General features: G+C 66.4%; 2 protein-coding genes across 3 annotated transcripts in view; one reads left to right on the top strand and one right to left on the bottom strand.

The window, feature by feature from the left end:
* The window catches only part of MYO15B (myosin XVB), a 30,307-nt gene extending 18,249 nt beyond the window's left edge, over window positions 1–12,058 (top strand). Inside the window, exons 30-63 of the mRNA XM_061140790.1 lie at window positions 11–172; window positions 441–541; window positions 638–714; window positions 834–918; window positions 1,116–1,205; window positions 1,385–1,488; window positions 1,587–1,841; window positions 2,069–2,150; window positions 2,521–2,965; window positions 3,062–3,152; window positions 3,268–3,487; window positions 3,939–4,051; window positions 4,262–4,321; window positions 5,054–5,129; window positions 5,265–5,383; window positions 5,519–5,637; window positions 5,734–5,875; window positions 6,081–6,192; window positions 6,298–6,455; window positions 6,866–7,011; window positions 7,188–7,248; window positions 7,346–7,418; window positions 7,802–7,878; window positions 9,091–9,167; window positions 9,268–9,383; window positions 9,476–9,570; window positions 9,673–9,750; window positions 9,883–10,015; window positions 10,179–10,330; window positions 10,469–10,584; window positions 10,842–10,987; window positions 11,101–11,234; window positions 11,317–11,457; window positions 11,628–12,058. Coding sequence (XP_060996773.1) covers window positions 11–172; window positions 441–541; window positions 638–714; window positions 834–918; window positions 1,116–1,205; window positions 1,385–1,488; window positions 1,587–1,841; window positions 2,069–2,150; window positions 2,521–2,965; window positions 3,062–3,152; window positions 3,268–3,487; window positions 3,939–4,051; window positions 4,262–4,321; window positions 5,054–5,129; window positions 5,265–5,383; window positions 5,519–5,637; window positions 5,734–5,875; window positions 6,081–6,192; window positions 6,298–6,455; window positions 6,866–7,011; window positions 7,188–7,248; window positions 7,346–7,418; window positions 7,802–7,878; window positions 9,091–9,167; window positions 9,268–9,383; window positions 9,476–9,570; window positions 9,673–9,750; window positions 9,883–10,015; window positions 10,179–10,330; window positions 10,469–10,584; window positions 10,842–10,987; window positions 11,101–11,234; window positions 11,317–11,457; window positions 11,628–11,687 — 4,216 coding nt within the window. The 3' untranslated portion in view covers window positions 11,688–12,058. The remainder of the gene's footprint in view (window positions 1–10; window positions 173–440; window positions 542–637; window positions 715–833; window positions 919–1,115; window positions 1,206–1,384; window positions 1,489–1,586; window positions 1,842–2,068; window positions 2,151–2,520; window positions 2,966–3,061; window positions 3,153–3,267; window positions 3,488–3,938; window positions 4,052–4,261; window positions 4,322–5,053; window positions 5,130–5,264; window positions 5,384–5,518; window positions 5,638–5,733; window positions 5,876–6,080; window positions 6,193–6,297; window positions 6,456–6,865; window positions 7,012–7,187; window positions 7,249–7,345; window positions 7,419–7,801; window positions 7,879–9,090; window positions 9,168–9,267; window positions 9,384–9,475; window positions 9,571–9,672; window positions 9,751–9,882; window positions 10,016–10,178; window positions 10,331–10,468; window positions 10,585–10,841; window positions 10,988–11,100; window positions 11,235–11,316; window positions 11,458–11,627) is intronic.
* A 16-nt stretch (window positions 12,059–12,074) lies between these two features.
* The window catches only part of RECQL5 (RecQ like helicase 5), a 30,358-nt gene continuing 26,377 nt past the window's right edge, over window positions 12,075–16,055 (bottom strand). For both annotated transcript variants that reach the window (XM_061144817.1, XM_061144818.1), the window contains 10 exons: window positions 15,875–15,911; window positions 15,697–15,755; window positions 15,538–15,611; window positions 14,932–15,025; window positions 14,568–14,702; window positions 13,788–14,344; window positions 13,555–13,645; window positions 13,139–13,357; window positions 12,849–12,918; window positions 12,075–12,756 (listed from right to left, as the gene is read on the bottom strand). In XM_061144817.1, coding sequence (XP_061000800.1) covers window positions 12,656–12,756; window positions 12,849–12,918; window positions 13,139–13,357; window positions 13,555–13,645; window positions 13,788–14,344; window positions 14,568–14,702; window positions 14,932–15,025; window positions 15,538–15,611; window positions 15,697–15,755; window positions 15,875–15,911 — 1,437 coding nt within the window. In that variant the 3' untranslated portion in view covers window positions 12,075–12,655. The remainder of the gene's footprint in view (window positions 12,757–12,848; window positions 12,919–13,138; window positions 13,358–13,554; window positions 13,646–13,787; window positions 14,345–14,567; window positions 14,703–14,931; window positions 15,026–15,537; window positions 15,612–15,696; window positions 15,756–15,874; window positions 15,912–16,055) is intronic.

Genomic DNA, 16,055 nt, shown 5'->3' with positions numbered 1-16,055 from the left:
TCTCGCCCAGAGGCCTGGACGCGCCCCCGCGCGGCTGGTCTGTGTCGCTGCACTGCGGGGACTCCTGGAGGGACTTGGCCGGCTGCGACTTCGTGCTGGACCTGATCGGCCAGACCGAGGACCCGGGGGACCCGGCCTGGCCCCACAGCTACCCCATCGCCCCCCGTGGCCGGTAGGTGCCACCCCAGCACCGCTGGCCTGCTCCTGTCCATATCCTGTCGTAGGCGACCCCACCGCCACCCTGTCGTACCTTGGGCTCCCTGGTGCTGCTGTGGGACCCGCCCCCAAGCCTCCTCCCAGCCCGTGGGGATGACCCTCCGCCCCCACTTCACGGCAGCGTCTACACCTTGCCTCAGCCTGGGCACCCCACCTCCTTAGCTGGGCCTCCTTGGCTGGAGGTGGCCCCCCAAGCCCTCAGCTGGGCCCACTGTCTCCTGCAGAGCTGAGAACATCCCCCTGGCCCCCAGCGTCCAGGCCCCCTCACTGCCCCCAGGCCCCCCTCCGGGTCCAGCCCCAGCACTGCCCAGCAGGGGGCGTACAGGTAAGGCGGGGAGTGGGCACCCTCAGGCAGGCAGGGGGATGAGAATGGGTTTGCAGGAAGCCCCTGCCGCCGGCAGGTGACGCCAACCTCCCACAGGTGAGTCCCAGACCTCAGGGAGTCTGGACGGCTTCCTGGACCACCTCTTCGAGCCAGTCCTCTACCCCAGCCTCAGCGTGAGTGTCCTGCACCCCAGCCCAGCCCTGTCCCTCCCGCTCTGGGGCCTCTGCTGCCCCTCCCAGCCCTCCTAGGACTCTAGCTCTGACTTTTTGACCTGTGACCTTTGCCTCTGCAGGATCTGGAGCAAGGCAGGGCTCTGAGTGGCCGCATGAAGGGAGGGGGTGCCATGGGGCCCATGCAGCAAGGCAGCTACCCCATGAGTGAGTGCGGGGCTGAGCCCCATCCAGGGTCTCCCTGCCCACGTCGGGGGGAGGCGTGGCCCGTGCTTCCCATGTAGCTGCTATCGGAGCTCCCATCCGCACCCCTCTGGCCCGTGCTCATCTCCTTGCCTGGGGCTGGAGGGAGGCTGTCTGGGGGCCCGGGTGGGCACTGATATGGGAGGACCCTGTCCCTGCAGTGTACCCAGGGATGGTGCAGATGCCCAGCTACCAGCCAGCCATGATGCCGGCACCCATGCCCATGATGCCAGCCATGGGGCCGGTCCCAGGTAAGATTGGACTGTGGCCGCCTGGTCCCTTCTGGGGGCGGGGCGGGGTGGGGGGTGGGCGGCAGGCAGGGACTGGAGGGAGGGAAGGTCCCACATGGAGGGCACAGTGGGCAGGGGGCTGGGAGCTCAGCCATGGTGCTAACGCACCCTGACCGCCTGCCTGCCCGCCACGCCCCCAGCCATGGTGGTACCACCACAGCCACAGCCCATGCTTCCCAGCGTGGACGCGAGGCAGCTGGCGGCCCAGCAGCAGGACTTCATCAACCAGCAGGCGCGGATCCTGGTGAGCGCGGGCGGGGCCCACGGATCACCTCGTGGGTGCCAGCCTGTGGGGAGAGGCAAGGCCGGCTCTCATCTGACGCACCATGCCCCGTCCATCAGGCCCAGCAGATGACCACCCAGGCCATGACCCTGTCCCTGGAGCAGCAGGCAAAGCAACTCCAGAAGCAGAGTCAGGCCCTGGCCCTGGCCCCGGCCTCAACCCCAACCTCAGCCCCGGCCCCAGCCCAGGCCCCAGCCCCAGCCCCAGCCCCTGCCCCTAGAGCAGTCTCCCCGACTTCACCTCCTCCGGCCATCACCCACAAGCCCGAGAAGACACCCACCCCCCGGAAGGAGCCAGAAAGTGGCCTGGAGTTGGTAGGTGTCCGCCTGGGGGTGAGGGGCCAAGGCTGGGGAGATGGTAGGGCCCATGGGCAGCTGGCTTCAGGGCTGCAGACATGGGAGATGTGGGGGCTTGGGGATGGGGCCACAGGGCGACGCAGAAGAGATGCTGCCCGGCCTCGGCCCTGCGGGTCCAAGTGCATGTGCTATGTGAATGGCAACTTAGCTGGCAGGGCTGCTCCTTCTCTTCCCCTTCCTGCCAGCAGGAGACCCCGCAGGAGGCTGAAGACAGGTGCCCACAGCCCAGGAGCTTCCAGCAGAAACGAGACTATTTCCAGAAGTTGGGTGAGCGCCCTTGGGGAAGCAGTCCCACGCAGAGACTCAGACGCCGCCCCCGCCTGGCCAGGGGACGGCGGGGTGCCCTCTGGTCAGGGTGGCCCGTCCAGGAGCCCCGCATGCTTAGTCGCTCAGTCGTGTGTGACTCTGCGACCCCACAGACTGTGGCCCACCAGGCTCCTCTGTCCATGGGGATTCTCCAGGCAGGGATACTGGAGTGGGTTGCCATGCCCTCCTCCAGGGGATCTTCCCAACCCAGAGATCGATCCCAGGTCTCCTGCATTGCAGGCGGGATTCTCTACTGTCTGAGCCACCACGGAAGCTCAGAGGGGTGGGCCAAGCGGAAGGTAATAGGCAGGACCCTCTGGGGCATTTACAGGGCAGCAGCATAGCACGGTGAAGACCATGAAGCCTCCAGCCAAGGTGAAGCTCCCCCAGGCGGAGGTGCAGGACGAGGAGCCGGAAGAGGAGGAGCAGAGAGCAGGTGGTGAGGAGGCGGGGGGCAGGCTGGGCCTTTGCGGTTCTGCACAGGGTCTCACGTCTTTCCTCTCGTCCTGGGCAGGGCCCTCACCTCCGCCTCCCCCGGTGGTGAAGAAGCCGCCACCACCGACGCGAGGTGCAGCCAAAGCTGAACGGGAGGCTGAGGCTGAGCCAGCCACGGAGGCGGGGCCTGGCAGGGGGCACAGGCCAGCCGAGGGCAGAGCCGTGGTGCATAGCTCGGACCCTGAGCCCTGGCGGGCAGAGCCCAGCAGGGAGATCCGCAACATCATCCGCATGTACCAGAGCCGCCCCGGCCCCGTGCCTGTGCCGGTGCAGCCAGCGAGGTGCCAGGGGAAGGGGGAAGGGGGAGGGGAGGGAGGAGGGGCTAACTGCTCCCCAGAGAGTCACCCTGTGAACTCATGACCTCTTCCTTCTTTCAGGAAGCCCTCCCAGAGTTTCCTGAAGAGAAACAACCCTAAGGATGAGGCTCTGGCTAAGCTGGGGATCAGTGGTGCCTCTTCGCCCCCGCAGGTGAGGTGCCGTCGGGTCCAGAGCGTGGCCGCCCTGCTCCGGAGTCCTCCTGAGGCTCCCTGGGGTGACCCTGGCCCCGGCTCACAGCCTGTGTGTGTTCCCTGTGCCTCCCCAGACGCTGTCCCCCAGCCCAGGGAAGGCCCCCCCACCAGCCGTAGCCCCTCGACCCAGGGCCCGACCACGGCTGATGCCGTCCAGCTCCATCAAGGAGAAGCAGGGGCCCCTTCAAGAGCTGTTTGGCCAGAACCCACCCACTGCCCAGAAAGCCCCGCCTCCGCCTGCACCCCCACTGCCCCCGCCCTGGGAGCCAGCGAGCCCTCCAGCTGAGCCCCGCAGTAAGGAACCCCAAATTCCTGTGCAGTGGGCTTTGAGGGGGGCATGGTGGGGGGGATTCCCAAGGACCTCTCTGAGCTCACAGCACCGAGGTCAGCAGCTCAGGCTTTCGGACTTTGGAGCCGTGGCCAAGGAGCCCCAGTTTCCGCGTTCCCGTGGGGGGCAGGGCCGGGGCACCCCTGGGGCCTGTCTGGCACAGACGGACTGTCACACACAGGGCGTTAGCCTCGTCAGGAACTTAGTGGCCCTGCTGACGTGGTCAGGGAGGGCCCACGCACGTCCGGGACAGCTGCAGGCGGGAGCTGGGACGGCGGGTGGGAGGGAGGCAGCAGAGGTGAAGCTGGCCCGGCGAGCAGGGCTCTGGGGAGGACGGTCTTCTCTGCCTGTGCCCCCATCACCCCATGCCCCCAGGCAGGCCCACGCCTGATGCTCATTGACCCCTCCATCTGCCAGGCTTGGTGGAGCCCATGGGGGACCAGGGGGTCTCCACCCAGCTGCTCGTGCCCTCGGGCAGCGTGTGCTTCTCCTACGCCAGCGCCCCCTGGAGGCTGTTCCTGCGCAAGGAGGTGGGCACCAGGGTGGGCTTCAACCCGGCTTCTCTGGGTGGGGGACGAGGCACAGGCAGTGGGGGAGCCAGCCTGGGACCCCAGCGTCAGCTCCCCACCGCCCACCTCCTTGCCTGGTTTCCTCTGAGCCCAGAAGGCGAGGTGGGGCAGGGAGCCGGGCTGGCGGGGGGACCACCCCACCCACTCTCGCCCTCCCGTGCCCCCGTCCAGGTGTTCTACCCCCGGGAGAACTTCGGCCACCCCTACTGCCTCAGCCTCCTCTGTGAGCAGGTGAGCACCCAGCCCCGCTGCGGTATGTGCAGACAGACCACCCTCCCCACCCCCGGCCAGGTTTCCACCGTGGGGCGCGGGTGTGTTTCAAGTCCTGCCTCCCTTTATTTACTCCTCACAACATCCCTCAGAATGAGGACCATGTTTGACTTCTGTGTGAGAGTCTCTCAGTCCTGTCTGACTCTTTGTGACTCCATGGACTGTGGCCTGCCAGGCTCTTCTGTCCATGGGATTCTCCAGGCAAGAACACTGGAGTGGGTTGCCATGCCCTCCTCCGGGGGATCTTCCCAGCCCAGAAATCGAACCCAGGTCTCCCACGTTGCAGGCAGATTCTTTACTGTCTGAGCCACCAGGAAAGCCCCTTTTTGACTCATAACGAGGATTCAAAATGAAGCATATGCAGCACCCAACACAGGCCAGGCACACAGCAGGTGCTCACTGGCGCCTCCCTGCCAAACTGTGGATGCTCCCAGAGGCTCGTGTTTGCTCCCCTCAGTTCTACAGCACCCCCTCCTCCCCCAGGTCTGTTCTTTCAGGGACGCTTAGCTGAAGGAGGAGCAGCAGCTTGACTAGTGCAGGCAGCTGGGGGGGCAGGCGGGAGCTCCGCATGGAAGTGGCCCTGAGCTTGGAAGCCCCTGCGTCCCTCAGCGTCGTGCCCACGGGGCCCTGCACTGCCTCTGGGGTGGGCTGAGGCCTCGGGACCGGGTGGTGAATGCCTGGCTTTGCCCCCAGATCCTGAGGGACACCTTTGCTGAGTCCTGCATCCGCATCTCCCAGGACGAGAGGCGCAAGATGAAAGACCTGCTGGGTAGGGTCCAGGGACCACGGGAGGCTTAGGGAGCTGGAGTGATGGGGGTTGGACCTGTCCAGAGGGAGGGAGTAAACGCTGGGGTCCCTGCTGTGAAGCAGCCTGAGGACAGGCTGGGGCTCTTCCCGCCCGCAGGAGACCTGGAGGTGGGCCTGGACTCCCTGGACACGGCTGAGGATGGCGTCAAGAAGCGCATCGTGTTGGCCGCCAGGGACAACTGGGCCAATTACTTCTCCCGCCTCTTCCCTGTCTCGGTCAGTGAGGCTGGGGATGGCAGCGGACTGGGTGCCAGCTGGATTCCTTGGCAGCAGGATGAGAGCCGGGGAGGGCTGGGTGGACGGTGGCCTGGAGCCGGGAGCCGGGCTGTGACCCACCCACCTTCCGGGCAGGGCGAGAGCGGCAGCGATGTGCAGCTGCTGGCTGTGTCCCACCGCGGGCTGAGACTGCTCAAGGTGACCCAGGGCCCCAGCCTGCACCCCGACCAGCTGAAGACTCTCTGCTCGTACAGGTGAGGGGGGGCCGGGGCTGGGGCAGGGGGCGGGGATGGGCAGCGGGGGTGGGCTGGTGGGACGGCCCCCCGGCTCATGCCGTCACCCTGGCCCAGCTTTGCTGAGGTGCTGGGCGTGGAGTGCCCGGCCGGCTCCACCCTGGAGCTGTCGCTGAAGAGTGAACAGCTGGTGCTGCACACAGCCCGGGCAGGAGCCATCAAGGCCATGGTCGAGCTCTTCCTGAGCGAGCTCAAGAAGGCAAGTGTGGGCTGGCAGGGGGCCTCCACTGCTGCTGCCTGCTGCCCAGGCCGCCTTGGCTGGTCTCGGGGCTGTCAGCCATGCTCCTTCGAGCTGCCTGGAGTCAGGGACACTGGGTGGAAAGGGAGGCCAGCAGGGGAGCAGGGGGGACAGGCAGGAAGGGGTCACAAGCAGGCTGGCCCCTCACCCGCCCGCCCACCTGCAGGACTCCGGCTACGTCATCGCCCTGCGAAGCTACATCACCGACGACCACAGTCTCCTCAGCTTCCAACGTGGGGACCTCATCAAGCTGCTGCCGGTGGCTACCCTGGCGCCAGGTATCCATGGGGCAAGCAGAGTGGCGGGCAGACAAGACGGCGCCTCCGGTGGGCCGGGGGGCGGGGAGGCCGGGTGGGTGAGACTCCATCCTTGGGCATCTCTAGGCTGGCAGTTCGGCTCCACTGGCGGCCGCTCCGGACTCTTCCCTGCTGACGTTGTGCAGCCAGCAGCTGCTCCGGACTCGTCCTTCTCGACAGAGCAGAGGAGCGGCCGGGGGCACAAGGGTCAGCTGCAGCGCAGAGAGTGGGATAGGGCGTCGGAGGTGAGGAAGACGGGAGAGGCAGAGGCAAGGCCTCACTAGGAGCTGAGGAAAGGGCTCCTTGGCCCCCGGGCGGCTGAGGACCACCCCCCGGCCGGGTGGGCAGCGCTTGGCCTGGTGCTGCCCCTCCGCCCGCTCCCGGTTTCTTGCCCTGTCTCTCCCCAGCAAGACTGTGAGCTCCCCGTGGGCAGGGGCGGGGCTGTCTGCCTCTCGTTCGGCTCTCGTGGTACCTAGTTCGGTGGCGCCTGGAAAATGCTCAATAAACGGCTCTTGACCTTCCTGGCTTCTGGTGGTGTGCTCACTGCAGCTGCTCTGCCTGCTCCTCTTGGGGTGGGCGGGGCTGGGGGCTGGGGCAGGGCCTCGGGACAGGCCAGCGGACCCTCGGGTGGCACCAGGTCTCCTGTGTTCCTAAGTTGCCCACGCACCCCTGGAGCCAGGCGCGCAGTGACAACTCGGCCACCAGCCTGTCCCCCTCCGTGGCCTACGTCGCCCTGCCCACGGACTCCGCCTACACCATGCAGGAGTTTGCCCTGCGCTACTTCCGGAAACCCCAGACCCTGTGAGTGCCCTTCCTGCCCTCCCCACAGCCCTGTGCCAGTCCATCCTCAGTCGCCCTGAAGCAGGCCTCCCTGCTTAAAGCTCCCCAGGCCAAGGCTCTCTGTACCCTCCAGACCCGGCCTGGGAGGGGGGTGGGAGGGCTGAGCAAGCGGGGATGTCCTCCCCGTGCCCCCTCAGGCCGGCCCAGACCGGTGGAGATGCTGAGAAGGCCATGGCCAGCCTGGTGCGGTACAGCAAGGTAAAGGGGATGGTGGGGGGGGAGCCAGGCCTGCGGACCTGCCCCCAGGCCCTGCCCCGCTGGCCCCAGACCTACAGCCCAGCCTCTTTGGCCACAGGCTCCCATCCAGGAATCGCTCATCAGCCTCAGCGATGAGGACATGAATAGGCAAGCTGTGGAGAGCTTCCAGGGTGAGTGGCCACAGCCTCTTGGGTCCCTGTGCCTGCGACCTAGGAGTCCAGCCACCTTCTTGAGTTTGCCTTCTTGGGGAGGCGCATGGGTGGCTCCTGTGCCGCATGCCCCCCCCCCACTTCTACTCATGCTCAAGGGGTTGTAGCCTGTGTGGGGTCTGGGCTGGAAGGCAGCAGTGGGTCTGGCTCGCTATGTGCTCTGTGTAGCCCTGGGGCCCACAGCATCTCTGAACCCTGTCTCACTCGTAAGGCTGGGACTGCCACTTCGCCTGGCTCCCATGCATCTTGACAGCAAGGCATGAGATGGCCCCACGTAGCGATGGCCGCATGAGCCAGGGTCAGGCCCCTGTCCCGGCTCACCACGCATCGTGTCCTGCCCACAGCTCTGATGCAGTTTATGGGGGACCAGTCCAAGCCGCGGGGCAAGAATGAGCTGGATCTCCTCTACGGGTTGCTGAAGGTGAGCACGGGCTGAATGTGCCGGAAGCTGCAGGGGAGACAGTGAGCCCTGGGGGCCCCTCTTGGTCTTCCTGCTGGGCCTCCAGGGCATCCCCTCTCCTTGGTCACTACATGCTCAAATCATCCAGTAATATTCACTGAGCACCTGTTATATGCTGGGCTCAGGACAACTTGGCCAAGTTGGTCAGGTCCCCACAGAGCCTACAACCTAAAGGAAATGGTCAGTAAACCATGATGCAGCGTGCCCGGGGCCAAGAGCACCATGGAGTGCGATAGAGCAGGGGCGGGGCTGCTATGGTGCAGCAGGCTTGGTGACACCGTGACCTTGGAGCAGAGGCCTGGAGGAGCCCAGGGAGTGAGGCCTGCGCGCCTGGGGGCAGCGAGTGTGGGCTGGTGAGAGGAGGAGCCTGGCCCCAGCGAGCAACGGGGAGTAGAGGGTGAGGCCCAAGGACAGTGGGTCCAGGGCGCAGAGGCCTTGCCATCCACTGTCAGGACTTCTTAGTTTTCAAGATCGGGGAAGCACTGGAGAGTTTGAAAGACAGACGTGGCTTACAGTTCATGGGTTTGCTCTGGCTGTTGTCTGTGATTCTGGGAGTTTACAGGCAAGGGACAGGTTACTGCCACAATCCTAGGAAAGACATGGTGCTGGCTCAGGCCCAGAGGCAGCAGGAGGGTTTGCTATGGGGTGTGAGACAGAGGCCAAGGATGACACCAAGGCTTTGGCCAGGGCACTGGCTGCTCTCCCACAAGGACGGCTGAGTGAGGAGCAGGGCTGGCCTGTGGCGGAATCTGTTGGGGACACGTGAAGTCTGAAGTCCCAGTCTTCAAGTGGAGGGTCTGGGCTGGAGGCAGGCCCGGGGAGTCATGAGCAGATGGGAGCAGCTCAGGTCACCAGGGAGCAGGTGCAGACAGAGGCCCGAGGGCCCTGCAGCCTCTAGAGGTCCCGGAGGTGAGGGGAGTCAGCCGAGATGACTGGGTGGAGGGCCCGGAGGAGGAGGACAGGCCCCAGCTCAGCCTGGAAGCGGGTGAAGTTGGTGACTTGGCGAATGGCCAGCGGCGCAGATGCTGTTGAGGCGAGTGAGACCAAGCCCGACAGAGGACGGTGGGCTGTCACCCCGACCTGCCCCCCCGCCCCCACCGTGGCCATTAGCAGGATCTCTCTGACCTCAGATCCCACGCCACCCCCACCGCCCTGCCCCTCCTGTCCCCACAGCTCTGCCAGGAGAAGGAGGATCTCAGGGACGAGGTTTACTGTCAGGCCATCAAGCAGGTCACGGGACACCCCCGGCCGTGAGTGGGGGACGGGGGTGGGGGAGCAGGGGCGGGCCTCTCAGGGAAAGCACAGCGCCGCGGCCTGGCCAGCCTGAAGCCCAGGCTCTCTGCCCTGCAGGAAACTCTGTGCAAGAGGCTGGCGCTTCCTCAGCCTCCTCACGGGCTGTGTCCCCCCGTCGAACACACTGATGCCCTACGTGACCAAGTTTCTGCAGGACTGGGGCCCTCGCCAAGGTGCCGGTGGGGAGGGGCTTCCCGGCAGGGGTCTCGGCAGCTCAGGGAGGGGCTGGGAGATGCTCATGACCCGGCCTGGCTCCTCTCTGCAGAGCTGGCCCAGAGCAGCCAGGAGCACCTCCAGCGTACAGTCAAGTATGGGGGGCGCCGGCGGCTGCCCTCCCAAAGCGAGATGCAGGCCTTCCTGGTACTGGGGGTGCGGGCCGGGTGGTGATCTGGGACTCCCTGTGGGTGGCAGGAGCTTGGGCCTCCTTCCATGGGTGGACTGACCCCGCGCTTGCCCTAGCAGAAAGGACAAGTAGTCCACCTGGTCCTAATTCACCTGCCTGGGGGTGTGGATTACAAGACCAATATCCGCACTTTCACAGTGAGTGCAGGGCCGCAGCGGGGGGGCCAGGGAGACACAGGAAGCCGTGGGTCTCAGTTCTGGGACACCCACCACCCCCACAGCCCCGTTCCTTCCCCGGCACCCCTATCGCAGCTCTGTCCACACGTCTAGGTGGCAGCAGAGGTGCTGGAAGAGCTGTGCAGGCAGATGGGCATCACGGACCCCCAGGAAGTGCAGGAGTTTGCCCTCTTCCTCGTCAAAGGGGACGGTGAACCACCCGGGCTGGGGAGAAAGCATGGTTCAGGTGGATTCCGCTATTGTGGCCTTGAGGGAGGCGGTTCCCACGCCTGGGGCTGGCAAGGCCGTGGGCGTGGCTGACCGGGCCATGGGCGGGGCTTGGCCAGGCCGTGGGCGGGGCTTGGCCCTGGCAAGCCCGTTCTGGCTGTGAACCTGGACTCCCCGCGCAGGCGCAGGTGAGCTGGTCCGGCCCCTGTGGCCCCAGGAGTACCTCAACAGCGTGCTGGGGGGCCCGGGCGTGAGCCTGCACAGTCGGCGGCTCGGCTGGGAGACCCGGCTGCACTTTGACAATCCCACCTACGTCAGCACCCACTACGGCCAGGTCAGCCTTGCATGGTGGTGCCAGCCTCAGCTGCCTGGGCAGGGCCCCTCCAAGACCCCCTGCCCTCAAAGGAGAAGGGGGTGGCAGCAGTGGGCCTGAGGCTCAGGAGCCGCCCCTGTGCCGCCCCCGCCCGCTCAGGTGCTGCAGGACTACCTTCAGGGGAAGCTGGGGCTCAGCCACCAGGAAGACGCCCGACTCGCCAGATTGGCAGCCTTGCAGCAGCTCAGCAGGAACAAGGAGGAGCTCCCCTCAGAGTGAGCGGGAACGCAGCCCCCATGCTTCCTGCCACCCCTTTACCCCCTCCTCCAAAGTCGAGGCCACTGGTGCCCTTCATGGCCCTAACCCAGCGGGCTATGTACACCTGTCCCCCCATCCCGCCCCATGCTCCTCCAGGGCAGGGCCCACACCTCATCCATGTGTCTGGATCCCTGGTCTCACCCATGGTAGCCACTGGTTGATTGATTTAGCACCAGCTGTTTGCCCAGCCTCGCCTGACCAGGCTGTGTCCTAGGCAAGACCTCCTGGCTTACTTGCCGAGGCAGCAGCAATGGCAGCAGCAATGGCAGATGAACACGGCCACTGTGAAGAGCCTGATGGGCCGGGAACTGAGGCAGCTACAAGGATGCAGCTCCCAGGAAGCGCAGATCAGCTTCATCGGTGGGTCTGGGGCAGGGGGACAGCCAGGGAGCGGGGAAGGGGGCACCCAGGAAGGAGGGGCAAGGGTAGAGGGGCTGAGCAGCTTCCCCACCAGCCCTGCTCTCTGTCTGCAGAGGCCGTGAGCGAGCTGCCCCTCTTCGGGTACACGGTCTACATGGTGCTGCGAGTCAGCAATCCGGCCCTGCCCAGCCCCGGCCTCCTGGGGCTGAACCGCCAGCACCTCGTCCTCATGGACCCCAGCTCCCAGGTGGGCCGGGCTCCCGCCCCCGTGCTGGCCTGGGCACCCTCGGGGCACTGGTCCCCACCCCCGACACTGACCCCACCCCCAGGAGCTGTGCTGCTCCATCGCCCTGAGGGACCTGCAGCGGCTCCACCTGCTGAGCCCGCTGGAGGCAGCGGGCCCCCCCGGCCTGGAACTCAACCACGGCTCAGCCGACGACCCCCAGACCATCTGGTTTGAGCTTCCGCAGGTGGGTGGCCTCCACACGCCCCGAGAAGGTGGCGAGTGCCTCACCCAGGCCCAGTGTGCCCGGCTGCCTGAGCACAGGCTGCTGCCCAGGGCTCTGGCGTGGCAGGGCTGGGGGACAAAGGCGGGGGGCTGGTGGGGGAGCCCTGCCCTCATGTGCCCACGCCCGCACAGGCCCAGGAGCTGAAGCACACCATCACCTTCCTGCTGGACAGCAACCCTCCTTCCAGCTAGCGGCTGCGCTGCACCCAAGGCGGGGGCGGGGGGGCAGAGACGGAGACGGGACCCCTCCCCGGCCCACGTCTCACCTGACAAGTCTCCTCTGGGTGCCGTCAGGCTGGTCTGGTTTGGACTTCACCGCCTGGCTGTCCTGGAATCCACTGTAGCACGGCCCACAGTGGAGTGGCTACAGCGACTTCAACTGGGGAAGTGCCGGAGCCTCACTCTGGGGTGGGCCTGCGGTGGGCACTGCAGGAACTCGGCCTGGGTGTCTGGGGGGTCACCCAGCCTGGGGGAGATGTCCACTTGGGCCCTGGCCCACATCAGCACATGCCCAGACCTGGGAGGAGCAGCTGCTTAGGAAATAAAACTCCCGAGAGAACAGGGCTGAGCACGTGCGTGTCAGAACCAACCGGACACTTTATTCTCCTGTAAATGCTGATGTCCCTCCCAGCCTTCCTGACCAGGAGCTGAGCCGGGCAGGGCGGGCTGCTGCCCCTCTTGGCACGAGCTCTGCCCCTGGGCTGGGCTGCAGGCAGCATCATGAGGGGAGAGGGCGGTGGGGTGGACTGAGGGCAGCAGGGGCTCCTCCTGAGTTGGCTCCACAACCTTGGCCTGCTGGGCCTCGCCCTGAGTTTAAAGTGTTTTAAGAGCAGGAGGGACCGTTTTCCCTCTGCTTCTCTGGCAGCCGCCACACCACATGCCCCTTTCTCACCTGGGGATCTGGCCCAGAAAACCCAACCACAAGGGCCAGGGAGGCAGGGAGGCGAGGAGAAAGAGGACCTCAGGCTTTGCGAGCAAAAAGAAAGGTGGGCTGACCTCGCTTTGGGAGGTGTCCGGGCCCATTTCCAAAGTGAGGTGTGGCTGGAAGCAGGAGAGCCGGAGAGCAGGCCACCCACCATCCCTGGTCCTGAGCGAGGCCGGGTGGACCACGCTGGAGCCTGGGGGGCGGGCGGGAACGCGGGCCCCATCGGGCCCATTGGTCATCTCTGCGGGCCACACAGGCCGTGCCAGTCGGCTTCACTCTCACACCGGGCTCGGCCGTGGAACAACTGCTTGATGATGTCCTGCGCCTCTTCCTTCACTAGATTCAAGGGTGGGGGGTGGGCGTGAGGGCCAGTCCCCTCCCAGTGGAGCCCCCACGGGTCCCTCCCGGCCGGTGCCGCTCACACTCACCGCCTCTCCTCGGACAGGGGCTCTGGGTCAGCGAGTGCGAGAGGTGGCGGGCGAAGGCTTTGAACAGTTCCTGGAGAGAGAGGTGCAGAGGGGCCGGGAGCACAGGCCTGCCCCCTGAGCCGCCCACGCCACGGCCCAGAGCAAGGCATGCCCTGGAGGGGGCCGCGGGCCTCTGGGCGGGCTGGCTTCCGCCTTGTCTTGTCCTGGGCTCACACTCCCCGCCCCCCGCCACCGTCTGCACCCCAGTGCCCCTGGCTCAGGGGAGAACAGGGCCCAACCGCCTACCCTACCTTGGATGCAAACTTGCCCTCCTTGTAGAAGGGGGTCAGACACCTGACCACCACGTCCGCAGCCTCCTTCAGGGAGACGCTGGGCGCCGAGCGCTGGCAGGAGCCTTGGGGGCTCAAGGGGCTCTGGTCACTGGCTGAGACACTGCCCTTCACCTCAGCTAGGATGGAGGCCTTGGCTGAGGGGCGAGGCCTCTTCTGAGCCTGGCTGCCCGGGTTCTCCTGGGCAGGGCCACAGTGGAGGGTCACTCTGGAGTCCCCTGTTCTGGGCCCCTCCCTGCTTCTGGAAGACTGGGCCTCCGCGCCCGCTGGCTCCATCTAGCCCGGCCCGTCTGCCCTGGGATGTGGACATCGGAGACGATTGTCTCAGGCCCCTCCCCAAGCAGGCTCCAGCATGGCAGCCTTGTGCCTCTTGGTACCTGCTGAGGTCTGGGCCGCTTGCCTCTCTGTGCCTCCTCTGTGGGGCTGGGCTGGCCTTCGGGGGGCCTCTGGTCTCTGAGCAGGCAGGCACTGGCCAGAAGGGGAGCAGGCGTCAGGGTCCAGTCGCCTCTGCCCCCTCAGCCTGGGCAGCCCAGTGAAGCCCATGGCAGGAACCGGCCAGGCGGCAGAGGCCCAGGGAGCCAAGGGGATGCCAGGACACCCGTGCGCTCACCTCGGGCCCTCCTCAGCACACTCCTTGGTCTCGGGGGGTGCAGCCAAACGCCCCATGGCTCCACGCCCCACGGCTCCATCCTCCTGCCCTGAGCCCTTCTCCAGGAGCATCGGGGGTCCCCGCGCCCCATCATGGGAGGGGCTGGTACTATCTGCCCCTGGGGCTGCAGTGAGCAGGGGCGGGCTCTTGGTCTTTCGGCAGAAGAAGCGGGCAATGTTCTGAGAATCCTTGAGGGCCGCAGCAGCCAGGAGCTGCTGCTGCTTCTTATTGACCCGGGCCTTGGCGGTGGGGCTGCCCCGGGCGGGGCCTCTCTCCTCCTCAAGGGAGGGCCCCCGACAAACAGCACCGCTCCCGGGGGCCTCTCCTCGGGGCCCAGGGAGGGGCTCAGCGCACTCCGCACCCTGGTGGTCACAGGGCCGGCTGGGGGCCCCCTGCTCGCCGCCCTGCTCAGGCTGGGGCTCTTGCTCCGGGACCCACGTCTTCTCTATCAGCTCGGTGGCCGTCTGGAACAGGCAGGAGCCTTTGGGGAAACCAGCTCCCACACGCTTGGGCTTGAGCTGCGAGGAGGAGAGACGCTGCTGACCACAGGCCCTCCAGCGCTCGCTGGCGGGTCCAGGTGTGGCCGGGAGGGCCTGGGCAGGCCGAGGCGTGGGAGTCGGGCTGGTGAGAGAGGTGCTGCGGGGGCTCCAGAGCAGGGGGGGAGCAAGGGTCAGGGCTGTGTTGCCAGGAGGAGCGAGGACTGCGCTGTTGCTCGGGGCGAGGGGCCGGGGCGCCGCTCACCGGGTGCACCTGGGAGGCGGGCAGGGCGCCATGCTCGGGGGGCTCCGGGGGCTCGGCCGGGGCGCTGCAGCTGCTGGGACCACCGCCCACATTGTAGAGGTGCCCGTCCTTCGAGGCTCTGTGGATCTCAGCCACCTGGGGCAGGGAGGGAGTGGGGGATGCCCTGGCTGGCGCCCGCTAGCTCTAGGCTCTCTATGAGTGGGTTCTGTAGCCCATGCTTGCAGGGACACCGGACAAGTCCGAGCCCCCCAGGGCTGGCTAGGAGTCCTTGCAGCCAGGGAAGGAGGGAGGTCGGGCTTCTCCCCGAGTAAGTGGCCCCCTGGGTGGGGAGCTGCCCCACCCGCCCCTTCTTCAGCACGCCCACCTTCTTCAGCACGCTGGCCTTGTACAGATTGGCCGCCTTGGCATGTCGGAACGTCTCATGTTCCAGCTCCACCGCCGTGGCCTGGAGGTCAAGTCTGAGGGCAGCAATGAGATTAAGGTGTCCGGCCTGAGGGCAGCCTGTGAGACCCCCCCCAGGGGACCCTGGAGATGGCTTCAGGGCCTGGTGGGAATGGCCTTGGGCACAGGGATTCCAGCCTGGACTGTCTGGGCGCTGTGGCCTACTGTCCCTTGGGGGCAGTCCCAAGGCTGCCCCCCGGTGGGGCTGTGTGAAGACCCACACCCCCTTGGGAAGAAGATGAGTCACAATTTGGGGAGAGGTGCCCAAATAAACTGGGCTTCCCAGGTGGCTCAGTGGTAAAGAACCCACCTGCCGATGCAGGAGACCCAGGAGACGTGGGTTCGGTCCCTGGGTCGGGAATATCCCCTGGAGGAGGAATGGCAACCCACTCCAGTATTCTTGCCTGGAGACTCCCATGGACAGAGGAGCCTGGCGGACTACAGTCCACGGGGCTGCAGAAAGTCGGACGCGACTGAGGGACAGAGCACACACACGTGCCCAAACAAGCCAGGGGCTGACGACACTCACCCATCAGCAGAACCTGCGGCCTGGCGGTTACTGCTCAGCGCCTCCTCCAGGAGCCCCAGGCAGTGCTCACGGGCCTGCATCGGGGTGAGAAGGGGGTCACACAGGACCCAGGTCGGGGGAGAGCCTGGGGGCAGGTGTGAGGAGCTGCCCACCTCTTACCTTCACAGTGAGCCTGGGGATCTTCCTACTGGCAGCCTCTCTCAGGGGACAGTCCTCACCTGTGGAGGAGAGGTGAGTCCTGCCACACTACTTCCTGCTCTCTGGCATCCCCGATCCCCCAAAGAGGCATCCTCCACCCACACCCTGGGACCAGCCCAGGGTACATTTCTGTGCTGACCTGGGGGTACGAACTCCTCTGTCTTGGGGTCTTTGCCCTAGAAGATGACATGAGGTCCTGTGAGCCATCCTGCCACACAGCAACACAGCTCCCAGCCCAGCACCAGAGAGGCGCCGAGAGGGGTGAGCAGGGCCACCCGGAGCCGCACCAGAGAGGGGTGAGCAGGGCCACCCGGAGCCAC

This window comes from Dama dama, chromosome 5, assembly GCF_033118175.1.
Source record: "Dama dama isolate Ldn47 chromosome 5, ASM3311817v1, whole genome shotgun sequence".
In the NCBI taxonomy this organism is placed as follows: domain Eukaryota; kingdom Metazoa; phylum Chordata; class Mammalia; order Artiodactyla; family Cervidae; genus Dama; species Dama dama.
The sequence above is the reverse complement of the archived record's forward strand: the minus strand, read 5'-3'. Positions and strand labels throughout refer to the sequence as shown.